Here is a 16,942-nt window from a genome sequence, read left to right as displayed (position 1 = left end):
TTTCCCTTATCATCCTTTCTTATCCCCCTCTTCCCCCTATTTCTCTCTGCCCCTTACCTAAACATCCCCGTCCCTTCCCACCATCCTTTTCTCTTTTCCTTCCCACCCTCCTTTTCTCTTTTCCTTCCATCCATAACCAAACCCTCTTTTAATCTATCAGGCAGTAGCCTGATCCCCACCCCCACTTTACTCCATAAAGGAAACTGAGCTTATTAGCTCTGTTGTGCTTTACTCCCAATACACCATGGTATGTATAACACAGCAGCCCTCTGAGTTCCTAAACCATGTCAAGTTGTAACTGTTTGTAGACTTTATGCTCCCCATGTATGTGTACTGCCTTTTGAAATGTATTTACCCTGTAGGCTTCTTTATTAGAAAGTATTTATAAAAAAAAAAAAAAAAAAAAAAAGTGACCCTACCACTCAAGACTTCACAAAGGGTGGAGAAGAAATCAGGAAATATTATGTGAAAAAGGTCTACCATTTGCCTTGAAATTGTGTTTCCTGATGCATTAACTAATAAAGTAATAGAATGAGTGTATGGGAAACTGAAGCAAGAATTTCCCTGAATTGTGTGCTACAGATAGTAAAATTTATATTTTTACAAAATTAGTCATAAAGGGGCTGGAAGCTCTAGAGTGAAAATTTTAGTTCCCAAAACCTTTATAGAAACCTTGTAACCAAACCAAACAGATTTTTCTATTTAAAAATAAAATGTTGTTTTTGTGTTTTATTTGTACATCAAATCACATCTACTGGATAATCATTTAATTAGCCTGTTGCTGATTTAGAGTCAGCAAAAAAAAAAAAAATTATAATTAGAATCTTCAGGGTGTGTCAAATTCTTCTTTTTTTTGTTGCCCTTTGCTTTTCCTCTCTCTATCCACTGCTTTCCTTGTGATAGAAAGCTGAGTCTGTATGCAGGATAACTGCTCCCGACCACATCCTCAGCAATTGTAAACAAAGAGCTGAGACTGATCTGGTGGATTTATCGAACACAGATTAAGGAGTCATTTTACATGCCCCAAGACTATGTTCAGAGAGCAGCTCTTGTTCTTAACCTGAGCACTTTTTGTTTACATTTGCTGTGGCTGTGATTGGGAGCAGTTCTCCTGCACACAGCCTCAACTGTCATTTTATTCACCTGAGGCTGCCTTATTGATATTAACCTGAATAAATTTAAAAAACAAACAAAAAAAAACCACTGTGAGATCTTATTATCTTGATGTGCCTGTAGTGTTGTAGTCATTACCTTAATAGTGTCGAGTGCAAGCTCCACCACGGCACACTGCTTAGGAGTCAGACTCTTTGCTTCCTCCCTCACCATGTGATCCTACATGAGGAAAAAATAAAAATGATGTCAATAGGTACAATGACTGATAAGGCAAGAATGATTAATTGTTATAGACTGCAATTGGATCATATAAATGAAACAAGAATGTTTTGATTCATCACTGCAAAATCTTCATTAATCAGGTGTTAACAATGCTAGAGAAATGCTAGAGACAGTTCAGGAATATATAGAAGCTGCCATTGCTAACCTCCCATCCTGAAACTTTCAGAGCTGCTAACACAGAACAAATATATATGCAAGGAGAAGCAGAAAATGGCACTACACTAAGCAAAAACCAACTGCCTTCCTTTATGGCACTAATAACAAATGCCTTAAACTTTGGCAACACATATGCAACCCTCAAGCCATTATATAATTCTATTATACAATAGAATCCTGAACCTTCTCTCTTTCTTCCCACTCTCTGACCCACGTACAGTGCCTTGCAAAAGTATTCACCGCCTTGGCATTTTTTGTGTTTTGTTGCCTCACAACCTGGAATTAACATGGATTGTTTGAGAACTTGCATCATTTAATTTACAGAACATGCCCACAACTTTGAAGATGTTTTTTTTTTCTTAATGTGAAGCAAACAACAAATAGAACAAAATAACAGAAAAAGTCAATGTGCATAACTTTTCACCCCCCTAAAGTCAGTACTTTGTAGAGCCACCTTTTGCGGCTATCACAGCTCCAAGGCGCTTTGGATAAGTCTCTATGAGCTTGTCACATCTTATCACTGGGATTTTTGCTCATTCCTCCTTGCAAAACTGCTCCAGCTCCTTTAAGTTGGATGGTTTGCGCTTGTGAACAGCAATCTTTAAGGCTGACCACAGATTTCCTATTGGATTGAAGTCTGGGCTTTGACTAGGCCATTCCAACACATTTACATGTTTCCCCATAAACCACTCAAGTGTTGCTTTAGATGTCCCGTAAATTGTAGATACGACAAGAGCCCAGCAACGGATCACTCGATAAGCCCCACAGAAGTATTCTAACGTTATATTGTTTTACACTTATTGCTGAAAGGCTGTATACAAATTATTTGTACTAATGTTAATATAATTGTACAATTGCCCTATTTTTGAGAAAAAAAAAGTGTTGCTTTAGCAGTGTGTTTGGGGTCATTGTCCTGCTGAAAGGTGAACCTCCATCCTAGCCTCAAATCATACAGAGTTTGCTCAAGAATATCCCTGTATTTAGCACCATCCATCTTTCCCTCAACTCTGACCAGTTTCCCAGTCCTGACTGCTGAAAAACATCCCCACAGCATGATGCTGCCACCACCAAGTTTCACTGTGGGGATGGAGTTCTTTGGATAATGTGATGTGTTGGGTTTACGCCAGACATAGCGTTTTCTTTGATGGCCAAAAAGTTCAATTTTAGTCTCATCAGACCAGTGCACCTTCTTCCATACATTTTGGGAGTCTCCCACATGCCTTTTCGCAAACTCAAAACGTGCCATTTTGTTTTTTGCTGCAAGTAATGGCTTTCTTCTGGCCACTCTGCCATAAAGCCCAACTCTATGGAGCGTACGGCTTATTGTCATCCTCTGTACCGATACTCCAGTCTCTGCTGTGGAACTCTGCAGCTCCTCCAGGGTTACCTTAGGTCTCTGTGCTGCCTCTCTGATTAATGCCCTTCTTGCCCGGTTCGTGAGATTTGGTGTGCGGCTATCTCTTGGCAGGTTTGCTGTTGTTCCATGTTCTTTCCATTTGGTTATGAAAGATTTGATGGTGCTCCTAGGGATCATCAAAGATTTGGATATTTTTTTAGAACCTAACCCTGACTTGTACTTCTCAACAACATTGTCCCTTACTTGTTTGGAGAGTTCATTGGTCTTCGTGGCACTGTTTGGTTAGTGGTGCCACTTGCTTAGGTGTTGCAGCCTCTGGGGCCTTTCAAAAAGGTGTCTATATGTAATGACAGATAATGTGACACTTAGATTGCACATAGGTGGACATCATTTCACTAATTATGCGACTTCTGAAGGTAATTGGTTGCACCAGAGCTTTTTATGGGCTTCATAACAAAGGGGGTGAATACATACGCACATGCCAATTATCAGTTTTTTATTTCTGAAAATTTTTTTATGTATATATTTTTCTAATTTTACTTCACCAACTTAGACTATTGTGTTCTGATCCATCACATATAATTCAGATTAAAAAAAACATTGAACTAAAGGCTGTAATGTAACAAAATAGGTAAAAAGCCAAGGGGGTGAATACTTTTGCAAGGCACTGTACCTTCTCTTCAACCCCACCTTTTTTCTATTTCTTCTACTCTCTCCTCCCCAACCTATTTTTCATTTTCTCCTGTATACTATTTCCTCCTCTCCTTAAGCTTATGCTCAATCCATTTTCCACCTTCATACTTTTTTTAAATCCTCAACATTACACTCCTCTTCTCATTTGTGAAACTTCTTTACTTATTCTTGACCCCCCCCCCCCATGCTTTATCAAATGTTGTAAATTCTATACCCACATATCTGAAACCGTCTTAGCTATGTCCAAAATCCTTAAAGAAGGCAGGATTTAGTATAAGACTCCCTAAGTGGTCTATACCATCTGACAAAATCATCCAAAAACTATACTTGTTACTGTTGTTTTTTTTTAAAGGTCTGTGAATACACATTTTTCTTGGTTTTTAGATTCATATAAAAATATTAACCCACTCTTAAAATGTCTTGTGGATATATTATTTTGTGGAATATTCTGTTCAGCTCGGCAGTTCAATAAGTCCAGTTCCACTGCCTTCTATAATTTTCCACAATTACATATTTACAAATTCCAGTAAGTAATATTCTTCACAAAGTACAGTAGTGTGGGAAGGTGGCAGGTTTCTGATACCACTTCGGAAAAAAATGTAGAGAGAAGAGGCAGGAGAATCTGAAGTCTGCCTATACGCAACCGAGATGGGTAAAACAAAACCATCTAGCCTTAAAGGATAAGTTTACCTTTTTGGGCAGAATTTCACTTTTCATAATAAATAGAATCGTTTTCCAGTGACATTTCAGGCCAGCTATCCCAATGTTCTTTTCTCTCACTTACCTTATTCACAGGAGGTTTAAAATCTTGTAATTCTATCACTTCCTGTAGATCGTCTCTCAGCATTCATTTCCTGTAGGTCATCTGCCAAAAGCCTTAACTTCCTTGTTGCATCACAGAAGAGGGTGTGATAGGGTGTGTTCACCACTCTGGACAAAAACCTCCCACAATACCGTCTTCCACCCACTTTGTATACAATCTGATTATACAATCTCCTTTAGATCTTCCATCAGCTAGGTAGTAAAAGGGCCTGCCTGATTTAATAGACATTGAATGGAATGGTCGGGTGGGTCCTCCTATTCCATGGTTCAGAAAAAATCTGAAGGAAATTGTTCAGATATTGTACAATCAGATTGCATAGTGTATGGCCATCTTTATACAAGTACATAGAAGGAAGTGGACAGAGACACTCAGGTGTCAGGCCTCGTTCATATCTCCACGTAAACTCACATTCATGTTTTTGGATGTTTTGGAGCGTTTTCACTCATCATGCATAGGGCAGCTCATTCACATGAATGGGCTGCCCTACGCATGGTAATCACCCCAGAGAAGCACCGTAACTTTTTTGGAGTGGAGCGTGGTGCATTTCCGCAATTTTTGGTGCGTTTGCTACACTTGGGGAGCCTTTGACATGTAATGACAACATAAATGCAATGCATATTTGTGTGGTTTGCCATGCATGTGGAAACACACAAACGTGAATGGAGCCTCATTGTTCTTGTGTAAACACACTGATTTCACTTTCAGGCCCCATTCACACCTAGAGTAGTAGGAGCACATGTTTTTTGGCTAGCTTTTCCAGTGACACACATAGGGCAGCCCGTTGATTTCAATGGGCTGTGCTACACGTGGCAAAGTAGCTCATGAGACATTTTGGCGTGGTGTGAGTTGCATGTTTTTTACTGCGCGTTTTGCTGCATTTGTCACCCGTTTTTTCATGTGGCAAAATGTGTATTTGCTTTTGTGTTTGGTGTGCCATTAACAATTAATGACACTGACAGAGCAACTAGGTAATTTTAGGTGTATACATGTGACCATACACTTTAGATTTACCAAAACTATTTAATAGGAGGACACACCATCTATCCAATCACTCTGTATCCAATCAAGCAGGACTTGCACTACATCAGGGGTCTCCTTTGGGCTGCATGTGGCCCCAGGGAGTTTAGCATGTGGCCTAAACCCATCTGGAGAGACGCTGGGCAGCTAGGCAAATGCCTAGGTGGAGAGATGCCAGGGATGCTGTACAAACATTGAAGAGTGAAGGGTGTGTGCTAATGAGGTCAGCTGGTAAACTCCTTCCTGTGTCCATGATCTGGTTTCTCCGTTCCAAATCTACATGTCAGCAAGTGGTGAAGCTTTCTAAGAAATACAGCAAGGGCTAAGGGAAGGCCTTATTTTCAAATTTAAAGAAAGGTTATATTTTTCTGCAGCCAAGGTACATTAATGGTATATCGGTACATGGGGAGCCGGAATTTAGGGAAAAAAAGTGAACTTAGTCTTTAACATCCATATATTTTATCAAAGCTTACCTTGAGTTTAGATAGTTGTCCAAGCTCTTTAGCAGCATTGATGATGAGATGGGTCCCCTAATAGAAACAAAAATAAACTGAACAATTACACACAATACTGTATATACATAGCAAGTTTTTTTTTTTGCACAGTAGTAGATCCAGGATATTATCATTAACACAGAAAACATGAAGATCTCCCTTAAAACGTACTGCTTTTGATTATTTTAACAGAAAAGCACATCATATTATTGCTTTTAACTGTATTATTTTCCATTTGGTGCCTCTTTTTCCCCAATCACACTCATATTCCTAATTAGCGCTCATATTTTTTTGCTTTTCATTCCCTTATCAAGCCATTACTTGCTCGTAATATAAACTGTCCTTAAAGTATGTTTTATTTTGGGCTTTTTCCAGTAGAGTAGAAAAGGGTTAGAGGCTTTCTTGAATTTTCACTGCTGTCTGATTCACCCTCTTTGTTAGTTCTGGTGAACACTGTGACAGGTTCAGATAGTGATGAGAAGTCCAAAATGTTAAGGTTGTAAGGTAACAGCTGTTTAAGAAGAGATTTCACATCACTTTTGAAACATTTTCTCTTGTTTCCTCTTTTGTCTTTGGGACAGGAAGTAAAAGGAAATTTCCACATGGAAAAAAAATACCTCGAAGAGGGTCTAACCCTTCCCTACCCTATCCCATAACCGAAATTACATTTTGTCTATAGAGTCTCCAAAGTCATACCTGCAACATTTTTATCTATTTGTGTGTTTTCTATATATGCTGCTGTGTTAGTTTTAGTTTATAGAATTCTAACTTTAGTTGTCTTGCCCCTGGAAATGCATTGCTTAAAATTTTTTATAGTCATGTGTAATTTTTACATACTCTGCTGTTTAAAGGCAAACCAAACGTTTTTGCTTTTTTCTTGCCTGTTCCAATGTTTTTAGTGCACAATTAACATAAGTTAAAATCTTGTAACAGACTGAATGTCACTAAATTTATTATAAGTGTTTTACATTTAAAATGTTCTCTACAGGGTAACCATTTTTATTTGTTCTGAGCACTGAGCCACCAGTGCAAAAGTAGAGGCCTAATATAAGTATTTTCTATTAAATATGACCCAATTTATGATAACATTAAAGAAACCCTGTTATAGGAGAAATAAGACATTCACCATTCATTTTCTCAGTTCTGCAAATGGTGGTTGCCTGGCTGTCATGCTGATGCCCTTGTTTCAAATGTTAGATTCACTGACCCAGAACAAGTATGCAGTAACTTTTGACTTAACTGATTTTGCTGAGCTGCATACTCATTTAAAATCACGCACTTAATAGTCCTAGGGTCACCAAAACAGCCACATTTCAAGGACATCAGCAATGGCAGACTCTCATAACAGATTCACTTTAAAGAAATTGGGCATAATATGAAAAGGAAAAACCTAAGGCGTGACACGATGAAACCAAACACAAGTTAACTTTCATTGTCTAACTTACAGTGAAAAAACTGTAACTAAAAAAAGGCTGGTTTAGGAGCATGCCCACTCGCCCTGATGCAGGGTTGGATCCCACTGCCCCCTTCTGGTTAACTCACCCCTGACCATCCCCAGTTTTGTTTTTGTATACTCCACCTAGGGCCTGCAGCTCTTTCATAGGGATGAGCTTGGGTGTGCTCAGACCATGATCTGAACCCACGTGTGTGAGCCTGCCAGGAAGCTGTCACCTGTATAAGCCAATCATCTGCAACCAATGCAGCCTCCACCCAGGAGCTGCACATATACATGCGCAAGCTCATCACTGCTCTCCAGCATATCTGCATATCCAATTCAATGGCTCTCAGTCTGCCTTTACGGCATATTAGTTTCTCTAGCCATAGATCGTGTCTTTATAGTTAGGGAAATGGAGGCTGATCTCAATAGCATCCCCCAAAAAAGAAAATGAGTACAACTAAATTTTTGCCTCTTTTCATAAAATGAAAGGTTACCCTGCTGGTTCCTATTGGCAACAATATTGTGCTAATTTTTCCCCAGTTTTTATGAATCAGCCCCACTATCATTCTGGAAGAGATGAAAAGGAGCTTAATTACCAACAGATAGGTACACCATGAGGTTGATGTGACAGTTTGATACTGAACAGAGTTATGAGGAACAGGACAGGACCCTTGTTCTGCTTTGGGTAACACCTATTTTTTTTTATATTCTTTAGATTGTACACATTTTCCTCATAGTGTCTATTACGTCTTGCTAAAGGGGTTACAAATAAAATCTTGCTTTCTTACACACCAAAACTTTACTTAAAAAAATAACACATAAAGGAAACAAATTTAGAACACATCTCACAAAGGGAGATTGTACAGACATAAATCGAAATGGGAAAAGTGCAGACAGACAGACACACACACAGTGTCCTTACATCTGCATGGTACGGCAGCTTCACCCTGCTCTGGAGAGAGAAGTGTGGAATTAACACGTGAGTGTGAATGTGAAATACAGGTGTACAATAACAGTCATTACATGTCTTAACAAATTGGACATGTATATACAAAACAGCTACACACATAGTGCACACAACCAATACTAGTTATGCTTATGCAGTGCTTAACTGCTCTATATGGTCAGTTAGCCATTACCTCAGAACATACAATACAATTGACGAAAAGTATAATTACTGTACATAACACAAGTGGCGACATAGAACTTAACAGCTTCCTCCACATTCCCACTCCCTCTCACAGCAAAATATTTAACAAACTGTAACATTGCTTCTCCACAGTTATGTGCAGCACCAGAACAATAGGGATATTCAGCATTCACCACTGATACAATGCTTCATCAGCTATGCAATGCTGCAATAAATAAAAGTGATGGGTCTGCATACAGGTTTACCTTCTCTAGCCCTTTGCCATGTTTTCTCAGTAGCGTCCCCTGCAGAAACATTTCACAGTCGGTCACTTTTCATTTTTTTATTTTTTTTGTAGTCACAGGCAAGTGTTTGTTAAAAAAAAACAAGTGCTGGTTAAAAAAAAAAAAAAAAAAGTTTGGGGATCACAATATAAGCAAGTGTGAGTAGGTAGATATGTTTTATTCAATGTCAGTATGTGCGTATGGTGGATAGTGTGATGGTGACACACTAGTCCTTAAGGGCCTGTGTCGAAGGGTTTTGGGCTTGTGTCATTGCCATCAGCTTGAGAAGCTTCTGGAATCATTCAGAAGTTATTTGCATATGACCTCCTTCAAACATGCATTTGACCCACTTCAAGCAAATTTTTCATTCCCATAGACTTATAGGAGAATGCCAAACCTGCCTGAAGTAAGAAAAAGCTCATGGACACAGGACCTTAAAAGCACAGTTCATCTTTACCAAAACAAGGACATCTGTAGTGCGGCTTTGACCAAAGTTAAATAATGCCCTTTCTATAGGTGTAGGCCATTTAGATATCTCATGAAGCCTAACTGAACAAATCCCAGAGATTGCATCCATCCATCCTGCTTTATTGCTAGGATGTTGCTAAGAATTTTTTTGATTCAAACCCCCACACATGTTTTTTCTCTCTCCTGATGCTGTAGCTCTAAGCTCTGTCCTAGAGCTCACTTCTGTGATGGTGGATGTGAACAGTAACAGCTGGGAGTGTCTTAGCAACAAGGCAAGGTGAGGGGATTATTATATTATTATACGCCATTTATATAGCGCCAACAGTTTACGCAGCACTTTACAATGTAGAGGGGGACAGCACAATTACAGTACAGTTCAATACAGAAGGGACAGGTGGGGCCTGCTCGTAAAGCTAACATTCTAAAGGGAGGGGGTGGTGGTACAAAAGGTAATAGATGCGGGGAATGATTTGATGAGGGTGGCTCAGGGGGCAGTTGTTAGGTGGGTGTGGGATAGGCTTCCCTGAGAAAGTGAGTTTTCCATGAGGTAGCGACTCATTCGGTCATGGACAAGGCGTTCAATGAGCTTGGAGGCAAATGGGAGTAGGGAGATGGGTCTTAAGTTATTCAAACAGGTGGGGTCTAGTGAGGGTTTTTTAAGTATGGGGGTAACCAGTGCATGTTTGAGCGGGGAAGGAAAGGTGCTAGAGGAGAGGGAGAGGTTGAAGATGTGGGTTAGGGAGTTTAGGATAGAGTTTGAAGGTGGTCGCAATAATTGTGAGGGGACAGGGTCCAGGGGACAGGTGGCGAGGTGGGCCGTGGAGATGAGTTTATCAACTTCATCGGTGGTAACTGGGCAGAAGGAGGAGAGTATTGTGTTGGACCTGATGTGTTGGGTAGGGGAGGAAGTTGAATGTTGGATATCTCCTTGCGAATTGTGTTGATTTTGCTTTTGAAATGGTTGGAAATCTGTTGAGCGGTAAGCAAGTTGGTGTTGGGGGCAGTGGGGGGTGAAGTAAGGAATTAAGGGTAGAAAAGAGTTGACGAAGTTTGGATGAGAGGGTTTTGATGAGAGTGTTGTAGAAGGTTTGTTTAGCAGTTTGGAGGCAGGAGTTGTATTTGAGAAGGGCAGATTTGTAGAGGGTAAAGTCTTGCAGGGATTTAGATTTATGCCATGCTCGCTCAAGAGTACGGCTGCGTCTCTTGAAACTTCTGGTGTCGTCTGTTTGCCAGGGTTGTGGCAGATGGGGCCTGGTTCTGTGTGTAGAAAGAGGATCAGGTAAGTCTAGGGAGGATGACAGCGTGTTGATGTAGATGGAAGTGGTTAGGTCTGGGCAGGACAGGGGTGCAATTTTGTTGTAAATGCCATAAATAGCAGAATGAAGAAGGGAAGGGTTGAGGTTGCAAAGGTTTCTGCCGGTAGTGGTTTGTGGATTGGCAGCATGGGAGGTAGGAGTCAAGGAGAGTGTGAAATGGATAAGGTTGTGAGAAGAGAGGAAAGGGGGTGTTAGAGAGGTTGCAGGGAGTGCAACAATGAGAGAATACGCGGTTGCGAGTATTGCCATTGGAGTGAGTAGTGGTCTGTGTCCATTGTGTTAGATTAAAAGAGGAGGTTAGGTTGAGTAGTTGAGAAGTGGTTGCAGTATTAACATTGATTGGAATTTTAAAGTCACCTAGGATGATGGCAGGTACTTCAGAGGAGAGAAAGTAGGGTAGCCATGCAGAGAAGTCATACAGAAAGAGCGACACTGGTCCAATGTAAATAACTGCAACCCTCAGACAAGCTGGAGAGAAAAGACGAATGCAGTGCACTTTGAAGGAGCAGGTGGAAAGAGAGGGAGGTGTGGGAAGAACCAGGAAGGTGCATTGTGGGGAGAGAAGAAGTCCGACGCCACCTTCTTTTCGTCCACTGGGTCTGGTGAAGTGAGTCCAGAGGAGGCCACTGCGGGACAGGGAAGCTGAAGAGGTAGTGTCGAATTCCTGGAGCCAGGTTTTGGTAATAGCAAGTAGATTAAGGGATTTGGAGAGGAAAAGGTCATTGACAGAAGCTAGTTTGTTGAACACTGAGCGGGCATTCCAGAGGGCATATGAAAGAGGGGGGCTGACTTGTGGAATCAGGGGAATTGGGATGAGAAGGTGGGAGTTACGACAACCGTTGGAGGAGGTAGACAGACAATTTTGGGGGTCAGAATTGGGTGTGAGAGGGCCGGGGTTTGGTGCGATGTCCCCAGACATCATGAGTAGTAGGAGGGTGAGGGTGGTAAGGCGGGAGTGGGATTTATAGGAGGGCAGTGGAGTGGAAGTGGCAATACTGTGTGGGCTTAGAATGAGCAAAAGGTGATAAGTGCAGTAATATTTAGTGGGCAGAAGAGAGGGAGATATGTACAGGTTGCAGGCTGGAGAGGGGGGGGGGTAAACAAATGAGAGTTTGAGGAGAGAGGACGTTATAGCAAAGATTAATGTGATGTCTATACTTGCTTTTTTGTAGCAGTGCCTTAGTCAAAGTGCCCATGTACAAGTGCCAAACACTTTTCGCCGGAGTGACCAGCCCAAATCCTCGCCAGCCGTCCCAAGAAATTAACTACATTTATACAGGGATGGTGGGGGGAATTCACAATATTTTTAATTAGGAGCTGATAAAGGAGATGCAATCTTTGCATGTTTTTCAGTTAGAGTGGACACAAATGACCTACACATATAGCAAGAGCTTTATTCAACTTTGGTCAAAGCTGCACAGTTTTTTTATTTATTTTTTTATCTACAGACACCCCTTACCTGCACAGGCAGTATTTTTGTAAAGGTGAACTATACCTTTAAACATAAGTAGGAACAGTTTTTGAATAGTTTTTGCTCATTATAAACGTGTAAATGATTGTGATTTTCTATATTTTGTACATACAAAAAATAAAGCTGCAGATATTAAAGTTACATTTAACACTAATAAGACGTCACTGATACATGTGACAAGACAATGCAGCATGTAACATAAGGCAAAATTTGCATGTAAAGAGGGAACAGGAAGACAGTCAAGCAACAATAATAAATAACACATGATGATGCCAAGCAGGTAAAAGCCACTATGTAAAGGAGTGTACAAAGGATGTTGTTTGTTGTGAACTGGGTCTGGGCAAGGAGGAGCTGGATCTTAATAGGTTGTTTTATATGTGGCCAGCACAAATGTCTAAGGTAAGTGAAGGATTTGACTCTACTCACTCAAATCCTGCTTTTCCAGGCTCTGCCATGATCATCTCCCTGAATACCACAAGGTATATTCCCTTTTCTACATAGAAAGGGGAATGATCAGCTGTTTGCTATAAACTATTTCCAGCACATTTGAATTCACTTGTTTTCTAATTAATCCCTTCACAGCTTAAATTATAAATGAAGGCAGGACTTTTTCTTAGTTTTGAATGGAGTGGAGAGGGCATAGAACACTTGTCAGGTTTTTTTCTATTGTTGTCTGGTCCCCTGTTAGGGAGACTCATTCTCTTTGTTTGTCCTGGTGACCACTGTCACCAAAAGGGAAGGAAAATCACAAATTCTGCATGTTCAAAAGAAAAGGAAAAGAGAGGAAATCTTTCAGAGGACACTAGTCCTGGTGACCCTGGTGACAGCCAGGGATTCCCTCACTTTGGAAGGATTTCCTTTTCTTCCTGTTTTGGCTATAGGACAGGAAGTAAAGGAAAGTCTCCCTAATACTACACATATGGCAAACAAACATGACAGGGGATATAACCTTCCCTTATTCTATGCAAAAGGGAATACAAAGTTTTGCCTTCAGTTCTACTTTAATCACTGCAAGTGAAGCTTGTTGCTTTTTTGAATTGACCAATGCTTGGGCACTGTTAATGCTAAATACAGAAAAAAGTGAAGTTATGGTAAGTACCATTTGCTGGCAAAATCAATTTGTAAATAATTATTCTGATTACATTTAAATACAGTACATGCACAGATTAGTCATCAGCCAGTGTTTCCTTTATTGTAAACTTTAGTAACCAAACAAAAGTCCTTCTTTTTAAGGGTCCATGCACACTGGCTGAGTTTTGTGTTTTGCCTGTAGAAGCAGCTCCATGTTATCCTATGTGTCCATGCACATTTGGACGATTACAGGCATATTTTGAGCTGTGTTTAGCCCATGTTCACATTGGGCCAATTTGGCATATGAGTTGACATGTCAAATTGCATGCCAAATCAGCGGCTATTGCCGGCAATGGCACCTTCTGAATCGTTGCGACGCCGACTTTGCGGTGCCGCACCGATTCCCAAAAATAGTTCCTGTACTACTTTTGGCAACTTCAGGGGCATGAACCCGCACAGATGTCTGTAAAATCACCCCCGAAGTCGGACTGCATTGCCGGTTTGAATCGTGCGAGTTCAGCTGAACGATTTCTAACCCGCATTCAGTGTGAACCTAGGCTTAGAGGCAGGAAGAAAAACCTTCTGGTTTAAGTTTTTGACTGGAGTTTTCTCGCAAAAAAATGCTAAACTCTCCTAAACTCACCTAAATTCTGTACAAAAAGTTTTTTTTTCTGCCAAGGGAACTGGCGTTTTTTTAAGCCCAATGTGCATGGAGCCTCACACATGTTGAAGTAGCAAACATCTGTGATTTAAAAAAAAACTCAATATAAAAACTTGGAAATCCGCAATTTAACTTCCTGTGTACTACTTATTAAGGTTTCAGGGTTTAAATGCCTTGACAAAATTCAAAATGGGGTCAATCACATATTGTACCAAAACAAAATCTTAGCAAAAAAATATTTTTTGAAGATTAATTATCTTTTTAAAAATGTGGATTACCATTGATTTCTGTTATACACTGCAAAGCTATGAATCTGTATGCAAAAGCAGATGTTATCTTCTGTGAAAATGGATATTAAAAATTATCAGTAGATCCAGAAATATAGGAATTCAAATTCATATGTAATTCTTGACTTTCTGTGAAAGTCTTGTTTGGCCTCTCAGCACATTCCCACCAGAGCCCATTGCTTATGTAATATGGGTGAAGGCAGGACCAAGATTTTCTTAAAGATAAAACTTTGGTGAGGGGATAGAACCACCGTCAGTTTTTTTTTTACTGTTATCTGGGTTCCGGGAGATTCACTGTCTCTAATTGTCTTAATCACCAGTGTTAAGGAGAATAAAAGTGAAGCTATTGTAAATCCAAACTTTTGATTTGACCTCAGAACAGGAATGGAGGGGGAATCTCCCATTTGTTCCCATGAAAACTGCCTAAAAGGGAATTTCCCTTACATTGGAAAGATATCTCACTTCCTGTTGTGCCTACAGAAAGAGAATGAAATACACCCCTACACTAACGTAAATAAAAAAAAAAATGCAGGAAAAGTTTTGAATTTTCCAGTTGCTTATATATTTGGATATACTGCTCAATTAGAGATGCTGTTCTTAATGAAATAAATCTCTTATTAAATATTTTCTTCTTTATAAACTCAGGGGGGTCTGAAAATCAAGACTATCCTTCAAAATAACCGTTATTGTTAAGTGTGGTGTTTGATGGATGTACATAAAATTATTATAGGTTAGTACAAAGGGTAGAATTACAGTGCAAAATAAAGTAATCCAAAGTTAGCTCACTGAGATTAGGCTTCATGTACACTTGGCTGTCATTTACCACGGGCGCGGGAAAACAAGGTTTTGCTGTGTTTTGCGTTTTCCCGTGGCCGGTGGTCAAAATGTTTGTGCGATTCTCCCGCGTTCAGGAGAGGAAGGTTGAACTTCACCTAAATGCAGCAGCTTTGTAAGATTTGTAGCTTCACCTAACCGCAGCAGCTTCGTAAGCTTTGTAGCCCGAAACTGTTATTTGGAACGACATGAAAAGTATGTAATTTATTACATGTGTAATTAATAAGTTTTAAGTGCAGCAATCCCTGGACTTTTTGTTATATATGACCTTTTATAAGGCTTGATTGCTGGCACTAGGACGTATACTGTGTGCTGTCTACCACACCTGTGAAGTTATATATATATATATATATATATATATATATATATATATATATATATATACCGTATTTATCGGCATATAACACGCACTTTTTTCCCCTGAAAATCAGGGGAAAATCGTGGGTGCGTGTTATAGGCCGATCCCCCCCCAATTTTGTATGATCGGAGCGATCGCGGCAATTGCCGCGATCGCCACTGACATACACAGCCATGTGTAAATTCAAATATGGCGCCGAGACTGCAGGGACTCGGCGGAGCCGAGATACACATACCCAAGAGTCCTCGGCTTTTCTCGGCGCCGCTTACAGTCCCGCCCATGTAAGCGGCGCAGAGAAAAGCCGAAGACTCTCGGGTATGTGTATCTCGGCTCCGCCGAGTCCCTGCAGTCTTGGCGCCATATTTGAATTTACACATACGCTGTGTATGTCTGCAGGGATCGCAGCGATCCCACAAAGCTGCACTGGGGCAAGGCTGCACGGGGGCAAGGCTGCACGGGGGCAAAGCTGCACTGGGGCAAAGCTGCACTGGGGCAAGGCTGCACTGGAGAAAAGCTGCACTGGAGAAAAGCTGCACTGATAAGGCTGCACTGATAAGGCTGCACTGACATGGCTGCACTGACAAGGCTGCACTGGGGCAAGGCTACAATGGACACTGGGGCAAGGCTGCACTGACAATTCTGCACTTGGGCAAAGCTGCACTGACAAGGCTGCACTGACAATTCTGCACTGGGGCAAAGCTGCACTGACAAGGCTGCAATAGACACTGGAGCAAGACTGCACTGACACTCAAAAGGCTGCAGATGGACACCGATAACGCTGCATTGATGGGCATTTTAATGTAAGTTTTTCTTCCTTAAACTTTACTCCTAAAAGTTTTATTCCTTAAAATTCCCTCCTAAACTTGGGGTGCGTGTTATACGCCGGCGCATGTTATATGCCGATAAATACGGTATATATATATATATATATATATATATATATATATATATATATATACACACATACATACACACACAGGAAGTTACGAGGAACTTTCGCAGGATAAATAGGTATTTTTCTATACGTGACGAAAATATACTTAGCTTAAAAAAAAAAAAAAAACAACCAGCCATCACATCTAAGGACTGGTAGGCTGCAATATATTAAAGTTTTGTTTTGGGTTTAATATGTCCTTTAACCCACATCTCATCCATGCAGATGTTCCGTCAAAATAGGCAACCTGTCAGATTTCGTAACTAAAGTGACGTTTTATCACAGCCATCTTGGTGCACCCCGCACTCGGCACACTAAGCCTACAGTCTGAAGTTGCCAAGTGGACATCTTTTTACACCCACCGAAATCTTGCATTTCAAACTTATTTGTAGCACTAAACTGAGCTTATATACTGAAATACAGTATTTAGAAGTACGTGACACTGTTTTGATGTTGAATATTACAAACAGTGGCAAGCCTGCTGATCTCACACGTTTTCTAATCGGACAGAAGACCGCTGCTTTTAAATTTCAACATCAAAACAGTGCTACTGACTTCTAAATACTTTATTTCACGATAGAAGCTCAGTTTACTGGTAAAAATAAGTGTGAAGTGCAAGACTTCGGTGGGTGTAAAAAGATGTCCGCTTGGTGACTTCAGACTGTAGGCTTACTGCAGCTGAGTATGGAGTGTACCAAGATGGGCGTGACGGAACGTCACTTCCATTACAGGTTTTGACGGGTCGCCTTATCTGAC

At 40.5% G+C, this 16,942-nt stretch overlaps 1 protein-coding gene across 14 annotated transcripts in view; it reads right to left on the bottom strand.

Annotated features, from left to right (window-relative positions):
* The window catches only part of UNC13A (unc-13 homolog A), a 359,756-nt gene that overhangs the window by 25,158 nt on the left and 317,656 nt on the right, over positions 1-16,942 (bottom strand). For 6 of the 14 annotated variants that reach the window (XM_073595327.1, XM_073595322.1, XM_073595338.1 and 3 more), the window contains 4 exons: positions 8,769-8,807; positions 8,296-8,325; positions 5,915-5,971; positions 1,252-1,332 (listed from right to left, as the gene is read on the bottom strand). In XM_073595327.1, coding sequence (XP_073451428.1) covers positions 1,252-1,332; positions 5,915-5,971; positions 8,296-8,325; positions 8,769-8,807 — 207 coding nt within the window. The remainder of the gene's footprint in view (positions 1-1,251; positions 1,333-5,914; positions 5,972-8,295; positions 8,326-8,768; positions 8,808-16,942) is intronic. The other 8 variants (XM_073595343.1, XM_073595354.1, XM_073595394.1 and 5 more) reach the window with 2 other exon arrangements.

The sequence above is a fragment of the Aquarana catesbeiana genome, linkage group LG01 (genome assembly GCF_042186555.1).
Source record: "Aquarana catesbeiana isolate 2022-GZ linkage group LG01, ASM4218655v1, whole genome shotgun sequence".
In the NCBI taxonomy this organism is placed as follows: domain Eukaryota; kingdom Metazoa; phylum Chordata; class Amphibia; order Anura; family Ranidae; genus Aquarana; species Aquarana catesbeiana.
The sequence above is the reverse complement of the archived record's forward strand: the minus strand, read 5'-3'. Positions and strand labels throughout refer to the sequence as shown.